At 40.4% G+C, this 20417-nt stretch overlaps 1 protein-coding gene across 3 annotated transcripts in view; it reads left to right on the top strand.

Annotated features, from left to right (window-relative positions):
* Positions 1–18520, top strand: part of Exoc6b (exocyst complex component 6B) — a 522886-nt gene extending 504366 nt beyond the window's left edge. For 2 of the 3 annotated variants that reach the window (XM_069988972.1, XM_069988970.1), the window contains 2 exons: positions 10537–10649; positions 15153–18520. In XM_069988972.1, coding sequence (XP_069845073.1) covers positions 10537–10649; positions 15153–15279 — 240 coding nt within the window. In that variant the 3' untranslated portion in view covers positions 15280–18520. The remainder of the gene's footprint in view (positions 1–10536; positions 10650–15152) is intronic. The other variant, XR_011365308.1, reaches the window with a different exon arrangement.
* The last annotated feature ends 1897 nt before the right edge of the window (positions 18521–20417 follow it).

Genomic DNA, 20417 nt, shown 5'->3' with positions numbered 1-20417 from the left:
GTTGGTAAAAATAAATCATGAGAACTTACCCCTCATGTTTGTGTATAATAAATTTTAATTTGATATTGAATAATACAAAAAGATATTTCTATTAACATCTTCCTCCCCACTTCAGTTTAAGAAAGAACAGTATCATTACCTTTGAAAGTCTGCCCTGTGTGCTTACACATACATATGTGCATAAAATAGTAATCCCATTAACATTTTAAGACTATATATGTATATGTATATATATATATACACATGCTCAGAAATTACATTAGTCATAATAGTGGATATAAATCATATTCCAAATAGCTTTTCTCATTATTTCAAGTTTAGGGAACTGACTTTTCAAATGTAAGTAACTTGTTGCTAACTTTGCTGTCTGACATGAAGATTACATAAGCTGTGCTATGATCAAGATTTTTGAGTCTGACATTTTGTACATTGTTAGTCTTTTCATTGGTCCATCATCTCTTTTCTGGAATGTCTCTAACCAGTTTAATGAACAATTTTGTAAGATAGTACCAAACTCTGATAACCTAAGAGTCTTTCACAAATCACAACATACTGAAGGAAAACACTTAACCATGGCCCCTGATTCCTCTTCTTATGGCATCTATCCACTGATCTGGAAACAAACAAACAAAAAACAAACAAACAGGGAGCAGCCTTAATACGAACAAGTAAAGAAGCCTGCCAACTAAAAGTTAGTCTCCTTAACTTAGCATATGGGCCTACTTATCCCTTGCTTCATTAGGCCTACTTATGCCCAAGTACTATGGAGAAACCCAGCCATGACAAATTCCTTGCCTGAACATTCTCACCCTTGTCAATTCCCATCTATGTGTCTCAGACTTAAGGTAAAACTTTCTTTTGAACTTGGTTTGTACTCTGTGAAAGTATCTCTTAGAGTGCTCATGTCCCTCTGCATCTGTTTATTTGCCAGACTGAATTCCACAAAACTGGAATTGGTGTCTTAATCATCTTTTTCCATGCAGTGGATCAGAATACCTGATAACATTGTTGATAGCCAGTTTATAGTTGCTAAAGTCCAGGTTCCTACTGTTTGCCCAGATTTCTGTTTCAAGAAACATTTTTGAGGACATGGGGGAGGTAAGCAAATGCTCTTTGAATCAGAGTAGACCAGTCCCAAGATTTTGGGGTCAGGGGAAATCTCAGGCAGAGAACACAGTGGATCACCAATTAGTTCTATGCTTTTTAGAGAACTTTTTATAGGCATTCTCTTCTTCCCTTAGCTACCAATAGAAGCTTTTGTGATTCCAATCTGAAAAATAGAACTGGTGGCATTACTGGGATCACATGGTCAATCAGGACACCCTTAGCCTGTGACTGCTGATTCTACTGCCTCTTAAAAAGGTACCTATGGTTCATAGGATTATGAAAAATCACCTAGATGCTGTGAGTAGGTTCACCAATATCAAGAATGGACAAAAACTTCTGGCTTAGTGTCCCCTGTTACTATTCTCTTGAGTAAGCAGACTGTACTTTTATGTAGTGGTCATGTTCTGAAGAGGTACTATAGTTGTACTCTTGCTGGATTATATGTTAATATACTCTTGCTGGATTATATGTTAAGTATCCTAGAGAAACATGTTATTGTTACTTGAAGTCATTTTGTCCTCAATCCTGTTTATCATGACAATATTTGGATGTCTATAAAGTACAAATTCAGTTTCCTTAAAGGACAAACCCAGTTTGGGAGCACAATTTGCTACAGGATTCAGTGTGTCCATTCAGGAAAAATCAGGTAAAGAAAATCACCTCTAGAGGAAGCAGGGTGCAGCTGGTGTCAGTGTGTCTTCTTTATCTGCTTCTGACTGAGCCTGTATTAGTTCTTGGCATCCTCTGTTCCCCATGGGATCTTTGTAGCCATTTTGGGAAGAAGAGGATTCCTAAATATGAGGTGGGCCCTGTGTTGAACAGTAGAGCCAGCTTAGACATGACTAAACATGTGCTAGGCTACTCTTCACTACTCATAGGTATCTTTCCTTGGAACCTTCAAGTTAAGTATCTACAATGTAGACTCTTCCTCACCTGCCATAGGTAGCATCTCTCCTGTTTGATGTTTTCTTATTCCTTCTAAAACTTCCCTCTGGTACTGCTCCAGGGGACGCTAGGTTTGACCCATTTGAGATACTTGTTGTGAGGAACAAATGATTTGTCTGGCAACCATCTAACATATTGTTGTTACAAAATGTTAACTCCCATAGCTCCATTTAATATGTGTTTGCTAACTAACTATGTACTGAGAATCTAGCTCTCTACTCGGCCATGCTATGGAGGAATCATACAAACAAAACATAATTCTCTCATCTTTGGAGAGATCCCAATCTTCCTAGGAGATGAGGTATAAATCTCAAAGTTTAGCAATGGAAGGTCAGCATATTGGATATGTCTGTAATCCCAGCAAAAAAAAGAGAATCTTGAGTTTGAGGCTGGTCCAGAAAAAGTAAGCCAGACCCTGTCCCAAAAATCAAATATAACCAAAAGGGCTGGGGACATAGCTCAAATAGTTAAGTACTTGCCTAGCATGCACAAGGTCCTTAATTCAATCCGCAATAACACACACTCACACACACTCACACACACTCACACACACACACACACACACAAAAATAAATAAATAATTATTAATGAAGACAATATGTTTCCAACAATTCTCTATACTCGTGATTAGGCATGATATGAAGTGGTATAGTAGCCAACAGAAGTTAGTGAATATGCATCTTCCACTATGCTTTTCACCTTTACTATCTGAGTTCTTTGAGTAGTATTTCCTAACCTAGAGGTATTAGGACATCTTCACAAGAGATTGCTTGAATATTAGCCTATATGTTTTACTTGAAGATTTCCTTCTTCTGCTTCAGCTATGAGCAACTCATATATCTAATTATTTGTATATTTTCTACTAGAAATGTTGCATTTTAATATACACTACCAAAGAGCCACAGAGTCCTACTTTATGTTAAATGATATCTCTTCCTGAAAGTCTTTCTTGGAATTTTGCATTTGTTATGCTATTATAAATGAAGGAAATAAAAAAGTATGGCTATTTACAGAAGGACGTATGGGTAAATGTTAGGGCTAATTTGATCAAAAGCAAACTCAACCAGTCGTTAAAGCTTTCATCTCAAACACAGACTTGTGTAATGACTGGTTATGTTTGCTTTTGATCAAATTAGCTCTAACAACATCCTTCTGTAAATAGCCACACTCTCTTATTCCCTTAGTTGAACAATGAAGTGCCTCCAAAATATAGTATCTCGTCTGTCTGTTGAAAATGACTTCTTATCTAGTTTTTAAAAAATAGATGGAGGTATGGCTCAACAGTAGAATGTATACCTAGCAAATGCATGACTCTGAGTTTAAACCCCAGTACCACCACAAAAAATCCACAATCGTATGAATAAATTGAGAATATGATCACTAATGAATAGGCTTCTAGAGGAAGAGTTATGAGATATGCTATTATGTGGGAAAAATGCAAAAGAGTAGCTATAAGATGCTCTTCAAGTGAGAAAGAGGAAGCTATGAGAGGGGGGAAAGCCACATGTATCTACTCATTTGTGCAAAATGAATAAAAGGTAGGTAATTTAAACTAGATTGTTTACCTGCCAGAAGAAAATGAGAAAGATGTAGAAAGAAGCCAGGGAAGGGAAATGAGTTAGTTAATATGAAGAGAAAGTGATGTTTCTTTCTGTATTCTTGTTATATATCTGCCTCTAAATTAAAATTAACCAGAATGTGGGGAATCCAAGTGAAACAAAAATAGTGAAAAATGAACGTTTCTAAGTTGAAAAGGCTTTGAAAAAGAACCTTATTTTGCCTAGAATCTGTAAAGATAATGGGAAAAATGAATAGCATATTCTAGTTAACAAATTTATTTCTTGAAGTGATTCAAGTTAGCAACTGAGAAACTACTTTCTACTAGGATTCACCAGTCAACTATATCTAGAGTTGTTTTTTTTTTTTACTGTCAGTGAAAGAAAGGATAAGTAAAGAAAAAATCAAGAGGCCAGAATTAACCCTCTACCCTGCATTGCATTGAAGATACCAGTATGAATTCATGATTTTAATATGCATGTACAATAGATTCAAAAATAAATATAAATGTAAGCAAGACTTAGTATACATATGTATTTTCTTTAGTTCTATCCATTCAGAGGACCTGACTGCATACTACGTAGTAGAAACGAGCATGCTAAGTGCTAAGATCTTGTTTTTTTGTATGTGAGCATGCATCAATACATGCTGGTACTGGCACTTAGGACCTCATATTCTTATTTAGCTTTTTCACTGAGTTGGCATTCAACCACTTGAGCTGATTAATTGGAAATAAAAAAGTCTTGGATTTGTCTGCTTCAGGTCCTCAGATCTCAGCCTCCTGAGTAGCTAGGATTACAGGCGTAAGCCACTGGCACCCTGCTTCAGATCTTGTTTTCCAAATATCTTTGTCTAATTGAAAGAACCAAGGTACCTTGGATAAATTATTCATTCCAAATCTTTGACAGAGAATGATGAAAGATAATTTGGAGCATCTTCTTGTACCAGAAAGGAAGGACATATTAAAAAAAACAAAAAAACAAAAAAACAAGGATAGAAGCAGGTCAAAAATACAAAGGAGATTCAATCTTAGGAATTCATAATAACCAACACTGGAATATCTTGAAAACAAAATAAGTAATGATTGTATTGGACTATAACCAGGAAATAAAATAAATATCCAGAAGATGATACTGATATAAATAATTAGATAAATGGAGGAGAAGAAGGAACAGTGGTTTTCCTCACAGAAGAATTTGAATTAATGACTACAGAAAGAATGAGGGGAAATAGAAAATACTGTGGTCAGACACCACAGTAAATATTGTTGCAGACAAGGTCCACTCATAGATGCTAAAATTGGCATACAAAAGTTTGAGGAGAAACAGGATGTTTGCATAGTCTGAAACAATATCTCCTCTAAGAAATGAATTAATTACAAAGAGGAAAATAATGACTTTACCGTGGGGAAACACCATCAACTACCACCTGAACCAAATGACCAAGGGTAATATGACTAGCAATGGAGACATAGACATGATTTGATACATTTGAATGCATAATAAAGCTTCTGTGATATTTTTACAAAAATTGAATAACCTCAATCCAGGGTCTCTTAACCTTTGAACCTCACTCAGTACCTTTGAGCCAAAGTAATTCTTTATTGTAGGAACTACCCTTTGCACAATAAGATGGTTTACAGAATCCCTGTCCCTAGCTGCTAGAAACTAATGCAACCACTACCACTGCCCCAACCTTGTACTAATCAGAAATTCCCCCTGTGCCCTCTAGAAGACAAAATCTCCCCCTGCTTGATAACTTCTGTCTCAACCTAATCATGAGAAGATACCCAAATTGAGGGACATTTAACAAAATAAACATTTAAATATATCATAAATACTGAGGGTTGTTTTGTTGTTTTGGTGTAAGGTGTGTGTGTGTGTGTGTGTGTGTGTGTGTGTGTGTGTGTGTGTGTGTGTGTGTGTGTGTGTGTGTGTGTGTGTGTGTGTGTGTGTGTGTGTGTGTGTGTGTGTGTGTGTGTGTGTGTGTGTGTCTGCCAGTGTTAGGGCTTGGGCCAAGAAGCTTTTCCTTAGCTTTTTTTGCCCAAGGATGGTACTCTTATCATTTGAGCCACACCTCCACTTCTGGCTTTTTTCTGGTAAGAGTTTCATAGATGTTTCTGCCCAAGCTGGCTTCAGATCTCAGCCTATCCTCAATAGGATCCTGAATAGCTAGGATTATAAGTATGAGCCACCAATACCTCAGCTACCAATGTCAGGAAAATGAACCCTTAGATATGTATTTTAATGTTTTTTTCTTTCATGCATGTGTTTCTAACGCATTTATAAGATTATCTCTTTGTTGCTTTGTATGTCCCTTCCCCACAGTATAACCCCTGCTTTCACTATATTTGATGTCAGTATAACTTGTGGAGGAGATGGGGAAAAACCAGTTGTTTAAGGATACAGGTGGACCTGTTGCAACAATGAAAAGTACAAATTGTCATGTCCAAAACGAGCTTTACAACGTCAGTGCGGGGGGGGGGGGAGAGAAGGGGGGGAAGGAGAAGGATTGGGATTGGGGGGAAGGGGGGCGGCTGGGAAGGGATGTGAAGGGTAAACAAAGGAGGAGGCTGCAATGCTTGGTAAGAAATGTATGCATTATCCTGCCCATGTAATTGTAACCCCTCTGTACAGTATGTTCACAAATAAAATAAAATTAAATCAAAAAAATTTAAATGACATGTACAAGTGAGGGCAAAAGGGGACGAGGTGGGGCAGAGTGGGGGGTAAATGAGGGAAGGGTGACACTGTTCAAAAAGAAGTGTACTGAATACCTGACTTAGGTAACTGTAACCCCTCTGTGTATCAGATTTACAATCACATTTTTAAAAATACTTAAATGAACTGTTGAATGAATGAATACCAGGAATTGGAAAAGGAAAGGGCAATAACAGAGGGGACATGAATGGAAGGAGTAAAGATGAGTAAAATGCATCCATTATATTCAATATTTACAATTACGTAAAAATTGAACTACATAACTTCAGGGGAGGGATGGGGGATGGAAATTGGGGAAACAATGAATGAAAGGGATGGCATTGTTCATAAAGCATTGTACTTATAACTTGACTTTTGGAATTGTAAGCTCCTCGTGCAATTACTTAATAACAACAAAACAACAATAAAGATAAGACTGAAGTGGTGTAGCAGCTTAGAAGACATTGAGAAAGCATTTTAACTAAATATAATGTATAAGATGTGATTGGATTCCAGAAATGAAACAAACTACATTAATTGGAAAATATGGTGAACTTAGAATAAAGTTGTAATTTGATAATATTATACCAATGTTAATTTCCTAATTCAGACAATTATACCATAGCAATGTAAGTCATGAACATAAAGAATCCAGGTAATAGGTATAGAGAAATGCTGTACATTTTTGTAACTTTTATGTCAGTCTGCAGTTATTTCAAAGTAAAAAAATTTTTAAGAAAACAAAATCTGTTACCAATATTAACAAAATGGAGGACTGGTCCAAGTGGTTTCCAAATACTGTATTTGGCACATGTGTGATCTTCCCCTTCAGAGGGAGAATTATGAACAGATCTTGAACTGATTTTTTTTGTAACATTGTGTTATTGGAGAATCAGGGGTTTTATAGTGGTATGTGCAAATAATTCTGAAACCATGGTCAAGATAACTGGCTCATGCCCGCATACTCAGTTTCTTTCTTTGAGATGGAGACCAATGGACTTACATTTTTAGGCCCCAGCTGGCCTCAAACTAATGTCCTCCTGGTTTCAGCCTTTGAAAGTAGCTAGGATTAGAGGCATGAGCCACTGGCACATGGCTGGATCCATGACTTTTAAAATATATGTGCGTATATGTGTATTCATATGTACATTTTTCCTAGCTTATCTGCTAAAAGGATTATGTTCCCTTCAAACTATCACCCAATGGTGAATAAAGACACTCCAATAACATACTACTAGAAGAATCTACTAAGAAATTGCTGGCTATAGAGCTGGGGCAGAGTAAATGTGCGATGAGCCTATAGTTCTTAAGTATCCCAGAAAGTTATCCTGTTTGAAAGGCCAAATATAGGATAATTTGAGTACCAGAACAGTAGTCATAGTAATGAGTATAAGCCATAAAAAGATTGGGAATCCATGAGTCCAAACCAGTAATGCATGTTTAAATATATCTATAGGGGGGAGAGCACTTCCTTGCAATATAATGAATGATAACTGATAAATGTGGACAGAATATAGAATCTCATAAGTTTGTAACGATTATTGTAAAGCCAGGATCCAGCAAAAATCATTATTGGATGCCTAATATGAGAGATTTTAATCAGGAGTACTGTATTTGTATGTATCCAAAAAGATCACATACATACACAATCAAACTGAGTATGGTGTATGCAGGGATGGGTTTCCATGGTATAAACCTTTAAAAAATTAACAGACAGTTTAACAAAATAAATAACAGGAAGCTAGTTTGCAACTAGTAAGCTTCTCCAGGTGCTGATCAAAGATCAATTAAGTTTGTCTGTGATGTATAGATGGACATTGTATGTGTCCATTTGTGACACTGAGGAGGTTACAGCACCACTTAACGAGCTGCTTTGGACAGGAATGCATAGCATGAACCTTTGTAGAAAGCTTCAGACAAACCTAAACTAAAGTGAAAAGTGGAGGAGGTGATACTAAATGTATTTTAAAATGTTTATCGAATGGACAAAGAAGCAAAACAGACATTTCTCAGAAGTACAGATGGCCAGTAAATGTATGAAGAAATGCTCAACATCCTTGGCTATAAAGGAAATGCGAATCAAAACAGTACTGAGATTCCTTCTCACTTCACTCAGAATAACTATCATCAAGAATATCAACAATAAATGCTGGGGAGAATGCAAGGAAAAAGAGGAGTCCTGACACATTTTTGGTGGGAATGTGAATTAGAACAACCACTGTGGAAGTCAGTGTAGAGATTCCTCAAAAAAAAAAAAACAAAAACAGAACTAGCCTATGATGCAGGAAGACTACTCTTGGGCACTTTATCCAGAAGATTGTAAGTCAGGATACAAAAAAGGCACCTGTATACCCATGTTCACTGTAGCATTATTCATAATAGTGAAGTTATGGAAACGGCCCAGGTGCCCTACAACCAACAAATAGATCAAGTGAATGTGTGTGTGTGAGTGTGTGTGTGGGGAGAGGGTTATATTTAATTAAATTGTGTTCATTAGGAACAATAATATGTCATTTGTGGGGAAATGGATGACCTAGAAAAAAATCGTATTGTGTGAAATAAGTCAGGGTTAGAGACAATTAACAGACAGTTTAACAAAGTGAATACCAGGGAGTTGAAATATGTCTTATCTTGGAGGACAGGGACTAAGGGGCAGTATGCAGGTGAATGGAGAGAGGAATGGTGAATACTGGTATAATATTCAAGAGTACATAGCGGAAAATGAAACGAGATAAATGGGGTTGGGATAGATGCAGGGAGAATGATAGAAGGGGTGACAATGACCAAGAGGTATACATAAATGGGCATGTTTAATTGAAACCACTTTGTACAGCTATAATAAACATAATAAACATAATAAAATGAATAAATAATGAGCTGTAATTTTTTTGTCCTTCAAATTTTTTTTAATTGTGAAAATACCATACAGAGGAATTACTATTACATGGGCAAGATAATGATGACATTTCTTACCAAGCATTGTTGCCTCCTCCTTTGTTTCCCCTTCCCATCCCTTCCCATCTCCCATGAGCTGTAATTTAGTATGTCAGTATCATTTTTTAAAAAAGAAAAAGAGGGGTTGGGAAGGTGGCTCAGTGGTAGATTGCTTGCCTTGCATGCATGAGGCCCTGGGTTCAATTCATCAGCACCACATAAACAGAAAATGCTGGAAATGGTGCTGTGGCTCAAGTGGTAGCGCTAGCCTTGAGCTGAAGAGCTGAGGGGTAGTACCTAGGCCCAGAGTTCAGGCACCACAACGGACAGAAAAAGAAAGAAGGGAGGGAGGAAGGGAGGGAGGGAGGGAGCGAGGGAGGGAGGGAGGAAGGAAGGAAGGAAGGAAGGAAGGAAGGAAGGAAGGAAGGAAGGAAGGAAGGAAGGAAGGAAGGAAGGAAGGAAGGAAGGAAGTAAAAAGGCTGCAGAAATATTTCCTGTTGAAGGAAAGTGGAAACCTGACAACTAAATGTATTACCTGATCCTAAACTGCATCTTGTGATGGAGTAACAACAAAAAGGCTATAAAGGATATTGGGTTGACCAACAATATGGGAACATGAACAATTGTTAGTATTAAATTAGCTGATGTTGAAAATTTTACTGCAGCACTGGACTATATAACCACCTTTATTTGCTCATTGTTGAAACCTCATCTCCTAGAGTGGGGCTTGGCATAGGGAAGGCATTTGACAAGCATTTGTGAAATTAATAATGAGTGATGAGTATGAGAGTTCTGCCCTTGGGATCAATCCAGTTTTGTTTTTTTACAGTTTTTCTCTGAGAGCTCATGTCTGACATGTAGTCCTAGCAATGGCACTGTGCTTATGACAGAGCTTATTGTTTACTACCAATTTGTTTTGTTAGTTGCACCATATTCGATAGCCATTCTTTTTATTTTTTTGCTAGTCCTAGGGCTTGAATTCAGAGCCTGGGCACTGTCCCTGAGCTTCTTTTGCTCAAGGCTAGCACTCTACCACTAAAGCCACAGCACCACTTCCAGCTTTTTATGTTTATGTGGTACTGAGGAATCGAACCTAGGGCTTCATGTATGCTAGGCAAGCACTCTACCACTAAGCCACATTCCAGTCCATTGATAGCCATTTTTCTCCTTATATCATCTTCTACTTTCTAGATAGATTATCTACTTGGTAAAAAGGAATGTTGGGATCACTAGTATCCTGGTTTTACCTGTCTCTTTTACTAATCTCTGATATGGGGATTTGGCTATTTTACAGCTTTTGGATCTTTTCATTCAATGGGATTGGTCAACCTACCTTGCTGACTATGGGCAGCCCAACTGCAAGTACCTCCGTGTAAATCCAGTAACAGCTCTGACCCTGCTTGAGAAGTGAGTACCTAGTCCAGTGGTTGGTGTTGGGAGCTGGGGAGTTGGGGGTGGAGCAGAGGGTATAAGAAGAAAAATTTTCTGTTTCTGATGCCTTGAGATACATCCTTGTTCTTGAAGTTACCATAGGTCCTATCAGCCATTCTAGTCATTGCACTTAACAGGCAACATTTCCTCTTCTTGTTTTTTGTGCTCCAACAAGCTAGGTCAAGTACAGGTCAGAACTGAACATTACCTGTTAGTCTAATGAGGTAGCTAAAGAAGACAAAGAAAAGAAGATAGTCTAGTTGAGATCAAGCTAGCTTAGTAAGCTGAATAGGCTGGCTCCACTAGTTTATGATATGTTGGTAGATAAAGCTGTACCACAGAGAAGTAGTCTCACTGAATCCCAGCAGAGGATTCATGAGAGTTATTGATACTTCCATCTGCCCAAACTCTGCCAGAATGAGCTTTGTTATACTGACTGTCCCAAAAATGCTATGTTAGGGTGTCTGATTCTTGCCTAAAAGCTGTCACTGGACAGCAAAGGTTGCTTTGCACAACTTCTCTGGAATTAGGTTACCCACCTCTAGAGCATCTGAGTGCTAACCAATATATTGCCTAGAAGCTGGAATCTGCTATATATTGCAGCCTGGCTATAGCTTTTGCTAATCTAGCTGAGAGCTAGAAAGTCAGAGATCAACCCCAATATATAAAAGGATAGCTTTCTCTTGCAATTGGAAAGACTAGTCTAAAAGTCAGTTAAAAAAAAAAAAGTCTACATGTATGGCTAGTCAAGCATGTCTCAAATCCTAGGAAGCAAGACCTAGAGTGTATGGGATCCAAAGGAAGACTTTCTCTTTCTCTAAGGGTCAGAAGGAGTCCTTCTTACTATGCTTACTATGATCAAGGGAGAGAAGATAGAGATGAAGGATAAGCTATGGAGGGTAAACAGGACACAGGAAAATGTAATTGAAGCTAAGATGTAGACATCATAGCAAAGACTGTTGCTTCTATTTTAACGTTCTTTCCCATGGTTCTCTCTCCCAATAACTTTCCTTTCTAGGATATCTAGAGAGTAAGTATATTATTTACTTGGGCCTTTTCCACCACTTCGAGGCAAGTCCTTCTAGTTTCCTCACTGACACTAATGACTACACTAAAATCCCTATCCTGTACATCATCTTTACCCTGACAAACTAATCTACTAAACCAGCCTTGTGCCAACTGGCTGGATGCCTCTTCCTTAGAGTGACCCTTGACTCACCAATTCCTTTGGGGCTGGGAGTAGTGGTGGTAGGGATTTTTCCCTATCAGTATCAGATAAAGGATTATTCCAACTCAGCTTCCTGGCATACTCAATGCTTTCTGGTGTGGGGCCTGAAATTCAACTCTGACAAGAAGAGAGCTCCTCATCAATGTGCCGATTTCTTGGTAGTGGTGAGGCCCATGGCTCTGGGATCTGCAGTCTACGACTCCAGGAAGATTCCTTGCTAAAGCCAAGCCCTAATCACAAAGTTCTTATGTTAACCTTTGAGTTGGTAACTAAATGGTCCAAATGGCCTCTGAGATTCTCTCAGCCCATAACTTCTCTCAGGAGTCCTTTACCTCTTCATTCCTGAGAATCTCTTGGTCTGGAAAGTTCTGGCTCGCCAATGTCTTGTATATCAACACTAGGCTAAAATAATTGTCCTGACCAGCCTATAACAAAGCTATATGTTTAGCCCTAGCAGGGTTTAACAGTTTCATTCCCAACACAGCAGGGAAAAAGCCCATCCATAGCACTAAGATCCATATCTTCCAGCCTTGTAGGGATTTACCTGACCCATTCCTATTTCCTCACATAAGTTGTATCACTTGAGCTTGACAATCTTTCCTTTTCAAGTTGGGCCATCTTAGCAAAGTAGACATAGGAAGACGCAAATACCTGTTGAAAACATTCAGCATGAAAAGGAGACCCCTGTGTCATTGAGAGGTACCATAGCTAGAGTAGAACAGAATCCTGGGCTTGCACAAGGGATAGGAGGTGGGAAGTTCACTTTTAGTTTGAGAACATTCCTGGGTATGACCAGCTTTCCACCATCAGCCTTCAGGGCATTTTAGTTTATTTTTACAGTGTCTAATTCCAATTCTTAATGGCCAATTCTTAATGGCCAAGAACTCCTAGCCTCTAGGACTCAGAGATTGCCCTCTTCTTTACCTTCTCCTACATAGTACAGAGCCTCCCTGTGGGAGCTGAAAGCCAGCTCTGGCTGTCTGTCCCTGGACTGCTTCAAGGAGTCATAAAGTTAACCATAGCAGAGGGCATTAAACTACATGTCCTGTGAATGCAGAAAATGTTTCTCTTCATTTCCTCTTTCTGTTTGTTTTGTGTTTTGTTGTTTAGATTTATAGCATACCCAGCAGAGGAAAGGGAATCCTTGTCTGGGATGATCTAAAAATAAAGCCAGTTCTACAGACAGCTCTAAGAAACAAAATGCAGTGAGGACTCTTATGCATCTTTTCAACCAAACCCTGTCAATTCTCTTCCTTCTTCCCAGCCAAGTACAAGCCTCCACATGTGGGTGGTGGCTCTGAGTGTGTTTGATGAGTAATTCCAGCCTGAAAAAAATTATTTGGAGCTTAGACCAGGGAGAAAAATCTCAGTTAGTTTTGGCTGTTACAGTCAGCCATAGTTATACAGCTGTGGTTCTCATCAGCACCTCCTTGCCACATAGAATGTCTTTATGGAATATATATATATATATATTCTATATTTGTGTATATGTGTACATAAATATATGTTGATGGTGTGTGTGCACACACATGCGCTCACAGACAAATATACATGCCATACATACCAGATATAAATGCCCAGTGGGATCTCAGTTCTTGTGCTTAGCTGGACATCTGCCAGTAGGCAAAAGGATTGCCCATAGTGAGGATAGAGGGAGAGACCCACGGTTGGCCAGAGGCCTCTGGAAATATACCTTGGAGTACTTTATACCCCAGTGCCAGGCTCCTTCCCTTCCCTCTTCTAGCCTGTCTGTATAGCCCAGAAAGTAGTGAAGTCAGAGAGCTAGGCCAGCTCCTAAGCAAGGACAGTAAAGATTGGTCTAGGGCTGGGAAGGTGGCTCAGTGGTAGAGCGCTTGCCTTGCATGCATGAGGCCCTGGGTTCGATTCCTCAACACCACATAAGCAGAAAAAAAAGCCAGAAGTGGTGCTATGGCTCAAGTGGTAAAGCGCTAGCCTTGAGCTGAAATGCTGAGGGACAGCGCCCAGGCCCAGAGTTCAGGCCCCACGACCAGACCAAAAAAAAAAAAAAAAAAAGATTGGTCTATTCTAATCTGAAAGAAACTGGTCTGCATACTCTTCATAATTCTCCTAACACTGGAGATAGCCATTGGCAGAGGTCTGGTTTGCAATGAGCCATAGATGCAAAGGGGTTATGAGCTTTCTTTTTTAATGCTTTTATTATTACAGAGGGGTTACAGTTACATAACTCAGGCAAGTAGTGCATTTCTTTTTAGACAGTGTCACCCCTATGGGCCATATAATAGGAATAACAGTTTACTGGATTCTGTCACAGTGGCTTAGTTAGATTTGGAAGTTCAGTGACCATCTCAGTCTAATCTTGACTTTCTTAATCCATACTCCCAGTTAGGGCTTTCCATCTTACAACACCATTGGCCAGAACTGCCCATTATTTTTGCTTTAGGAATATATCATCTGTGAAGCATTACCATGATTCAAAGGTCAAAGATTTGAGAATACAGCCAACTTTTGAGAATTCAAAGACTTCTCTTATTTAAAAGCCCTGGTTTATCAAGTAAGAGGATGGCCTTGCCAAAAGCAAGGCTGCTGTCTTTACTGCCTATTAGTCCTTACCCTGAGACAACACACACACACACACACAATTTTTTTTAGTCAAGTAACTGGCTAGACTGGTAAGAAATACACGGTGGCAACATAGTGATAGTGGGGGTGAAAAGTGATCGGAACATATTATAAACGTGGAAATGTAACTGTGACATCTTCCTTTGTATAATGTAAGCTAGCAAAAAAAAAAAGATGGGCTGTCAGTTATTTATGTTGTCTTGGAACTGCTTCTTTTAAGAGCATTTTTTTCTGCTTCACCTTCCAATACCATTTTTAAGGACCCAACAGACTCCTGTAATTTTGATTGGACCATAGACGTTCTGTAAGAGTCCCTTGACTTAACAGAACTGCAGCGTGTCTGAGTCCTGTAGCAGATGCGTACCTGGAACAAAAAGGGTTTAAGTAGGGAAGGTAAGAGTGAGAAATAAGTAGGTTAGGTCCTTTGTAAAGCTGGTCTTGATTGTTGGTACCTGAAGTTGGGAGGGCTGTGGGTGCCAGAGGGACAATTCCCTAATTAGTGGGTAAGTTCAGGTCTGACAGTGGAAATAGTCTGAACTGTTCCATTCTGGGTAGAGGTTAAGAGACATCATTCCATCTTACCTCTTGCAAGTTCTCCTTCCAATATTGCCTCAAATATCTTTCCTTCTTTTTTTTTCTTCTCTGTTTAGGATGAAGGATACTAGCCGCAAGAACAATGTGTTTGCCCAGTTTCGGAAAAATGAACGAGACAAGCAGAAATTGATTGACACTGTGGCCAGGCAGCTCCGAGGACTCATCAGCAGCCACCACTCGTGAAGGCTGGCCTCAGGCCCACAGAGGCCTGCACTTCCTCAGTCTAGGATCCAGCCCAGGCTGCTCCTGCATTTGTGCATTCTTCCTCAAAAGAGAGCATATTATTTTTTTATTAACCCCTGTACAGTATTCACATAGCCTTTCCCTACTGTAAAAGAGGCATAAGAATAAGCAAATACACAAGATGTTGCTAGGCAGGGACTCAGGGGAAGTGATTACAACACTATCTGTATTATCCTAGGAGGGTGGCATCATCATTCTCAATGTGGTGAACCACTTTTCATCCATCTGTGGCTCTAGAGTTTAGATCTGGAGCCCAGGAGTTACACAAACTGAGAAGGTAATTGGGCTGGGAAAGTGAGGTGAGTAAGCAAAAAGATAATGAAATATATCCTGGCTCTTGGGTGTCCCATTCACCATATAGATGAGGAAGCTGATCCTTCCTGGCACCAAAGGACCTGGGAAACATTACTGTTTAATGACACTAAAGACCACACAATTCTACATGTCCATCTCCTCTGTCTTCTGACTTTCACTAGGTGGTAAACAAGCAGGGCGTATGGCAAGATGACAGATTCACTCCAGCCCCCCAAGGATGACAGTTTCTTTAACCCAGATCTAACTCAAGACCTCTAATGCTTATTTTTCTGGGTCACCATAGCTGAATAGGAAGCAATCAAACTTGGACTCCATGGTGAACTGCAGGTTGTTTTCATGCTGGGAGTGTTGAGTTTCACTCTGCCTAGAGCATTTGTCTGGATCTCGAGAGCCAGTTTGAATCAGAGCCCTGGCTCCTCCTCATTCATCTCCTTCCCTTCTGTCATGGTGAGAGCACTTGATTCACAGGTCAACAGTTACTGCCATAAGTTCTCACAGAGAGTGTTAGACTTGCCTCCTCCAGCAACATCACTGAAATCAATTGAGTCTCTTATGCCTGAAAATAACCCTTTACACTTTGAGAAAATCTGAGACTTACTTTGGATTGTTCATTCACGTTTTCAAAACAGCATTTTTCCCACCATCTGTAACAGAAATGTGACTAGCTCTACACCGTAGGGGCAGCCATGGCTAGACTAGATATCTGGAGTGGTGGATCCACCACCACCAAGAAGTGAGATGGCCAACTATGGCTCACAGCTCGTTGCTTCTGGCCAAACCAATGTTTACTGAGTTATATGCTGGATACGAAGCTCTTCCTGCTCAAGCTCAAGGCTTCCATCCTTTTCTGAGAGCCCCAAAGCCATCTTTTGTCCTCGTCTGAGAACAGTTGCCTGTAATCCTATCCCCCAAACTCTGGAGCCTGGGCTTAGCTTGGAGGCTATAATAATTGTTGCAGATGGACTCCTGAGACTTCATGCAAGGACTTTCCCTTGAGGTCAGTCTGAGGAACCTACATACTAAGACACTGCAGGAAGATGTAACCAAGGCAACTGGGAAGAATATCAATGAGCTTCAGCAAGCAGAGACAAGCATACAATTATTTCCACTTTGGATTACTGGGAGGAGAGATTCATCCACAGAAGTCTTCACTACCTTTCTTGGCTACTGAGTTGCTTCTGGAGAAAGCAGAACTTCCTTTTATGTTCCTACTCCTGTCCACATCATATCCTACCACAATTTGACAACCACTGGGGAAGAGAATGTGCACATAGTTGTATAACCTCCTCGATATGACAACAAATGTGTTCCTGTAGAATCTTGCCAAGATTCATTCTGGCCCAGAGTTTTAGGATGAGGGTCACAGAACAGCAGTGCCACTCAAAACTTGATACCATTTTGGTAACATGACAAGATGGTATCTCCCAGCCATGAATTTTGTTGAAAAGGATAAGATATATTTACACTAACTTGAAGTCCTATTGCTTGAGAAAGAACTAAGATCCCCTCCTTCACTAGTATTCAGTTTGCAGCAAATCTCTTCAGCTTTCAATGCTCTGGAGAGAATGGAAAGAATATCAAGCTTGTCTTTTTCAAGGTATTATGGCTGCATTGCTCTTCAACCTCTACCTTCAAAGAACCATACTGTTTAGGAAAAGGGAATAGGGTGGAGGAATAGAGGCTACTCTGCCTTCTGCACAAAAGTCCTGCTAAAGAGAATGCTTATTCAAGTTCAAGACTCATATGACTGTGCTTTTTTGGGGTATCTGCTCTTCTCTCTCAGTATGCCTCTATTCTAACAAAACAAACAAAAAACACAACATGCTGCTTTTGAGTGGTATTAGAGTTATAACTGTTGGGGAGTCCTGGAAGATAAAAAGAATAGGGTCCATGTATGTCAATGTTTTTTGACTCAATGAAGTGGGAAATTTTTAGTTTTATCTGTAGGGCCATAGCCGAGTTAACAGCTAAGAGGACTTGTGCCTATGCCCCTCAGACTCCTCATATCTGGCCTCAAATGCCTACATACCTAGAAGTGCCCTGGAGGACCTTAGTAAAGGGGTGGGAATATGGATGTCTTCTGATCATCATGAACCTTTGGTCAAGTTGCTGGGAAAAGAAGGTCCATGTTCCTGAGGACTCTGAGACCCCGCTGGACTTCAGTGATAATAGAGGCAGCTTGCTTAGTTTTAGCATTCATAGGAAAATCTCTTTGAGAAGACTAGGTGAAGCTGTTGAAATATAGACAAACACGACCTGAATATTAGAATGAGCAGAATCCCTTTAGGCAAAGGGGATGTATACAGCTTCCATGGAGTGTGCCCCAGGAATTTCATTGCATAATAGGCCTTACAGTCTCCCGATCCTCAGAATTGTTCTAGATTCTCTACATACTTGCTCAGCAAGTCCCAGACCTGGGGGAGTATTGGCACATGTCTCTGAGTGCATGCCCTGGGTCAGGCTTCAGAAGCCCCCTCCCTGAGCCTCCCCTCTGGGATTCTCTCTCTGTTTCCACTGCTTCTTTCTTTCTTCTCTCCTCCTTCTCCCTCCCTCCCTCCTTGCCCAGCTTTCTTCTTTTTCTCCTTTGCTTTTCTTTGCCTGCATTTGTAATTACTTTCCACTGTTGTGTCAGAAATGGCCTTTTATTTTGCACAAAGTTACATTTATGGGGAGGATTTAGTAAAGTCCATTTTTAACTGTAAAGGGAGCTTTTTCTCTAAAAACTCAGTAGTAAAGCTACTGCAACAGATGGGCCGCATGGTGAGGGATAGCTCCTCTGTGGAAAGAGCATGTTTGTTCTTCTTGTATATTTTCCTCCTTTAACTGCTATTAAACAAAAGAGCCTACATACCTGTTTCAAAAGCCAGTGTTGTCTCATGGGTGTTTTGTTCTTTCATCCCTTTACACAGTGTAGCTGTGGTTGGTGACAGACAGTAGATGGCAGACATTGTGTCCCCACTCAGCTGGACTGAGGACTAGAGCAGGCTAGAGCCTAGTGTAGAGAAGAATTCCTGCTGCCACACAGGACAAGGAGCCATGCTTGTGGCCTTAGAAATATCCCTAGCCACAGGATTAGGTTTTACTGTTTGTATCATTGACACTGGCACCATCATCATCACAGGACTAACTTGTGAAATGTCTGATCTGCATAGTATTGGGCTGGGAAATATGGGGTCCAAAGTGTTTTGAATGCCAGCCCTGTGTGGAAAGGTTCCCGGTGAAGATGGAATGATGTAGTATTATCTAGAGTAAAGCCAGCCTACAGCAGGCAGAGAGATTTGCCTGTTTAAAAGCTCAGTGCAAGAGCAGCAGACATCCCAGATTAGGGAAGGCAGCACAGAGAAAGCAGGGTGTTCATTAGCTAGGCCTTGAATAAATTATATGGTTATGGGTGTATTTGCCATGCAGGTAGCTTTAGTAGGCAAGGTTGGCTCAAGCCTGGGCTGTGCTGAGAGAATAGTGAGACTGCACATCTGGAACCATGGTTAGAAATGTCCTAGTAGCAATGGCCAGCCTGCTTGGCCCCTCAGGCTGAAAGGAATGTCTTCAGTAACAAGCCTGACTCCTGCAGTGGTGTCTGCTGCCAGAGTGACCTGGAGTTTCATTGCTGCAGTGCTGCCGCAGTGCTAGATGACCTGGAACAATTAGCTAACTCCCTAAATCTTGGGATCCTCATCAGTGAAAGTAGAATTCCAGTCCCTACTTTACAGAAATGTTGTAAAATGTCAGGAAAAGTTGAAATGCTTAGCCAGTCCTAAACCATAGCACATGGCACTGTTAGAGGGCTCTTCCCTCCAGTTCTAAAACACACCATCACTGAATATTGGGCAGGTGTGTCCAGAACTGCCCTGCCTTCTGGCTTCCATACCCCAAAGCCAGTGCAGAATTGTCAGGACAGTGCTCCTCAAACCACTGAATAAGAAAACAGGGACAACCCTTCCCAGTCAGACTGCCAGCTTCCTCTCTCTGAGTAAAGCCAGTCCTCTGAGGAGAACTTGCCCCTCAGCACACCAAGGAGCCTCCTTATACCTCCTAGAATTCAGAAATTCTTAACCAGGGCACAGAAACCCTTAAAATGTGGGCATGTATATTATACATATGTACACACAGGCTTTCATTCACCCATTTTTTTTTCTGGAAAGATTTTTGGCTTTCATCAATGCCTACAGAAGATCTGTGTCTAAAATACTGACTGAAATACTTCTTTGACATGTAGCTCCTCCTATGAAGAAGAGACAAGTTCTGAAAATATACCTCCTTTTCCAGCCTCCTATGGTTCAAGTAGATTTTCAAAATCCATTACTCTGTCACCCACCTTTTCTAGGAGACCCCACTGGAAACCCAGGTCATACCAAAAGACCAGTACAGCTACTGCTCCTTGCAGGAACTCTGCACTCCTGAAATACAGAGGAGTTTATCTTAGCTCTTTGGGGAGATGACAAATGAGAGTCAGTACAGACCAGTTTCCAGCCTTTGAACACAGCCTGCCACAACTTCTACTCCAAGGTCTTATAACCAGACAAGGTGGTTTAGCAGTTCCTGTGGTGTGCTCAGAAGGGAAACACAACCCCAGGAAAGGATGAGAAGCAGTCATCAGCTGGTCTCTTTTCTCACAGCCGAGTTTCTTATCTGCTTACCTGGCAGGTGAGGGTGGGGAATAGTGCCTGGGAGATAAGAGGAGACAGAGAGAAAATGCCAGACCCTTTCCCCAGAGTCCTCATTTTGGGTTTAATGGGCAGCATTCTGTGGGGAATGAGAGAGCC

This window comes from Dipodomys merriami, unplaced genomic scaffold (genome assembly GCF_024711535.1).
Source record: "Dipodomys merriami isolate MVZ:Mamm:240054 unplaced genomic scaffold, mDipMer1.0.p SCAF_37, whole genome shotgun sequence".
In the NCBI taxonomy this organism is placed as follows: Eukaryota; Metazoa; Chordata; class Mammalia; order Rodentia; family Heteromyidae; genus Dipodomys; species Dipodomys merriami.
The sequence above is the reverse complement of the archived record's forward strand: the minus strand, read 5'-3'. Positions and strand labels throughout refer to the sequence as shown.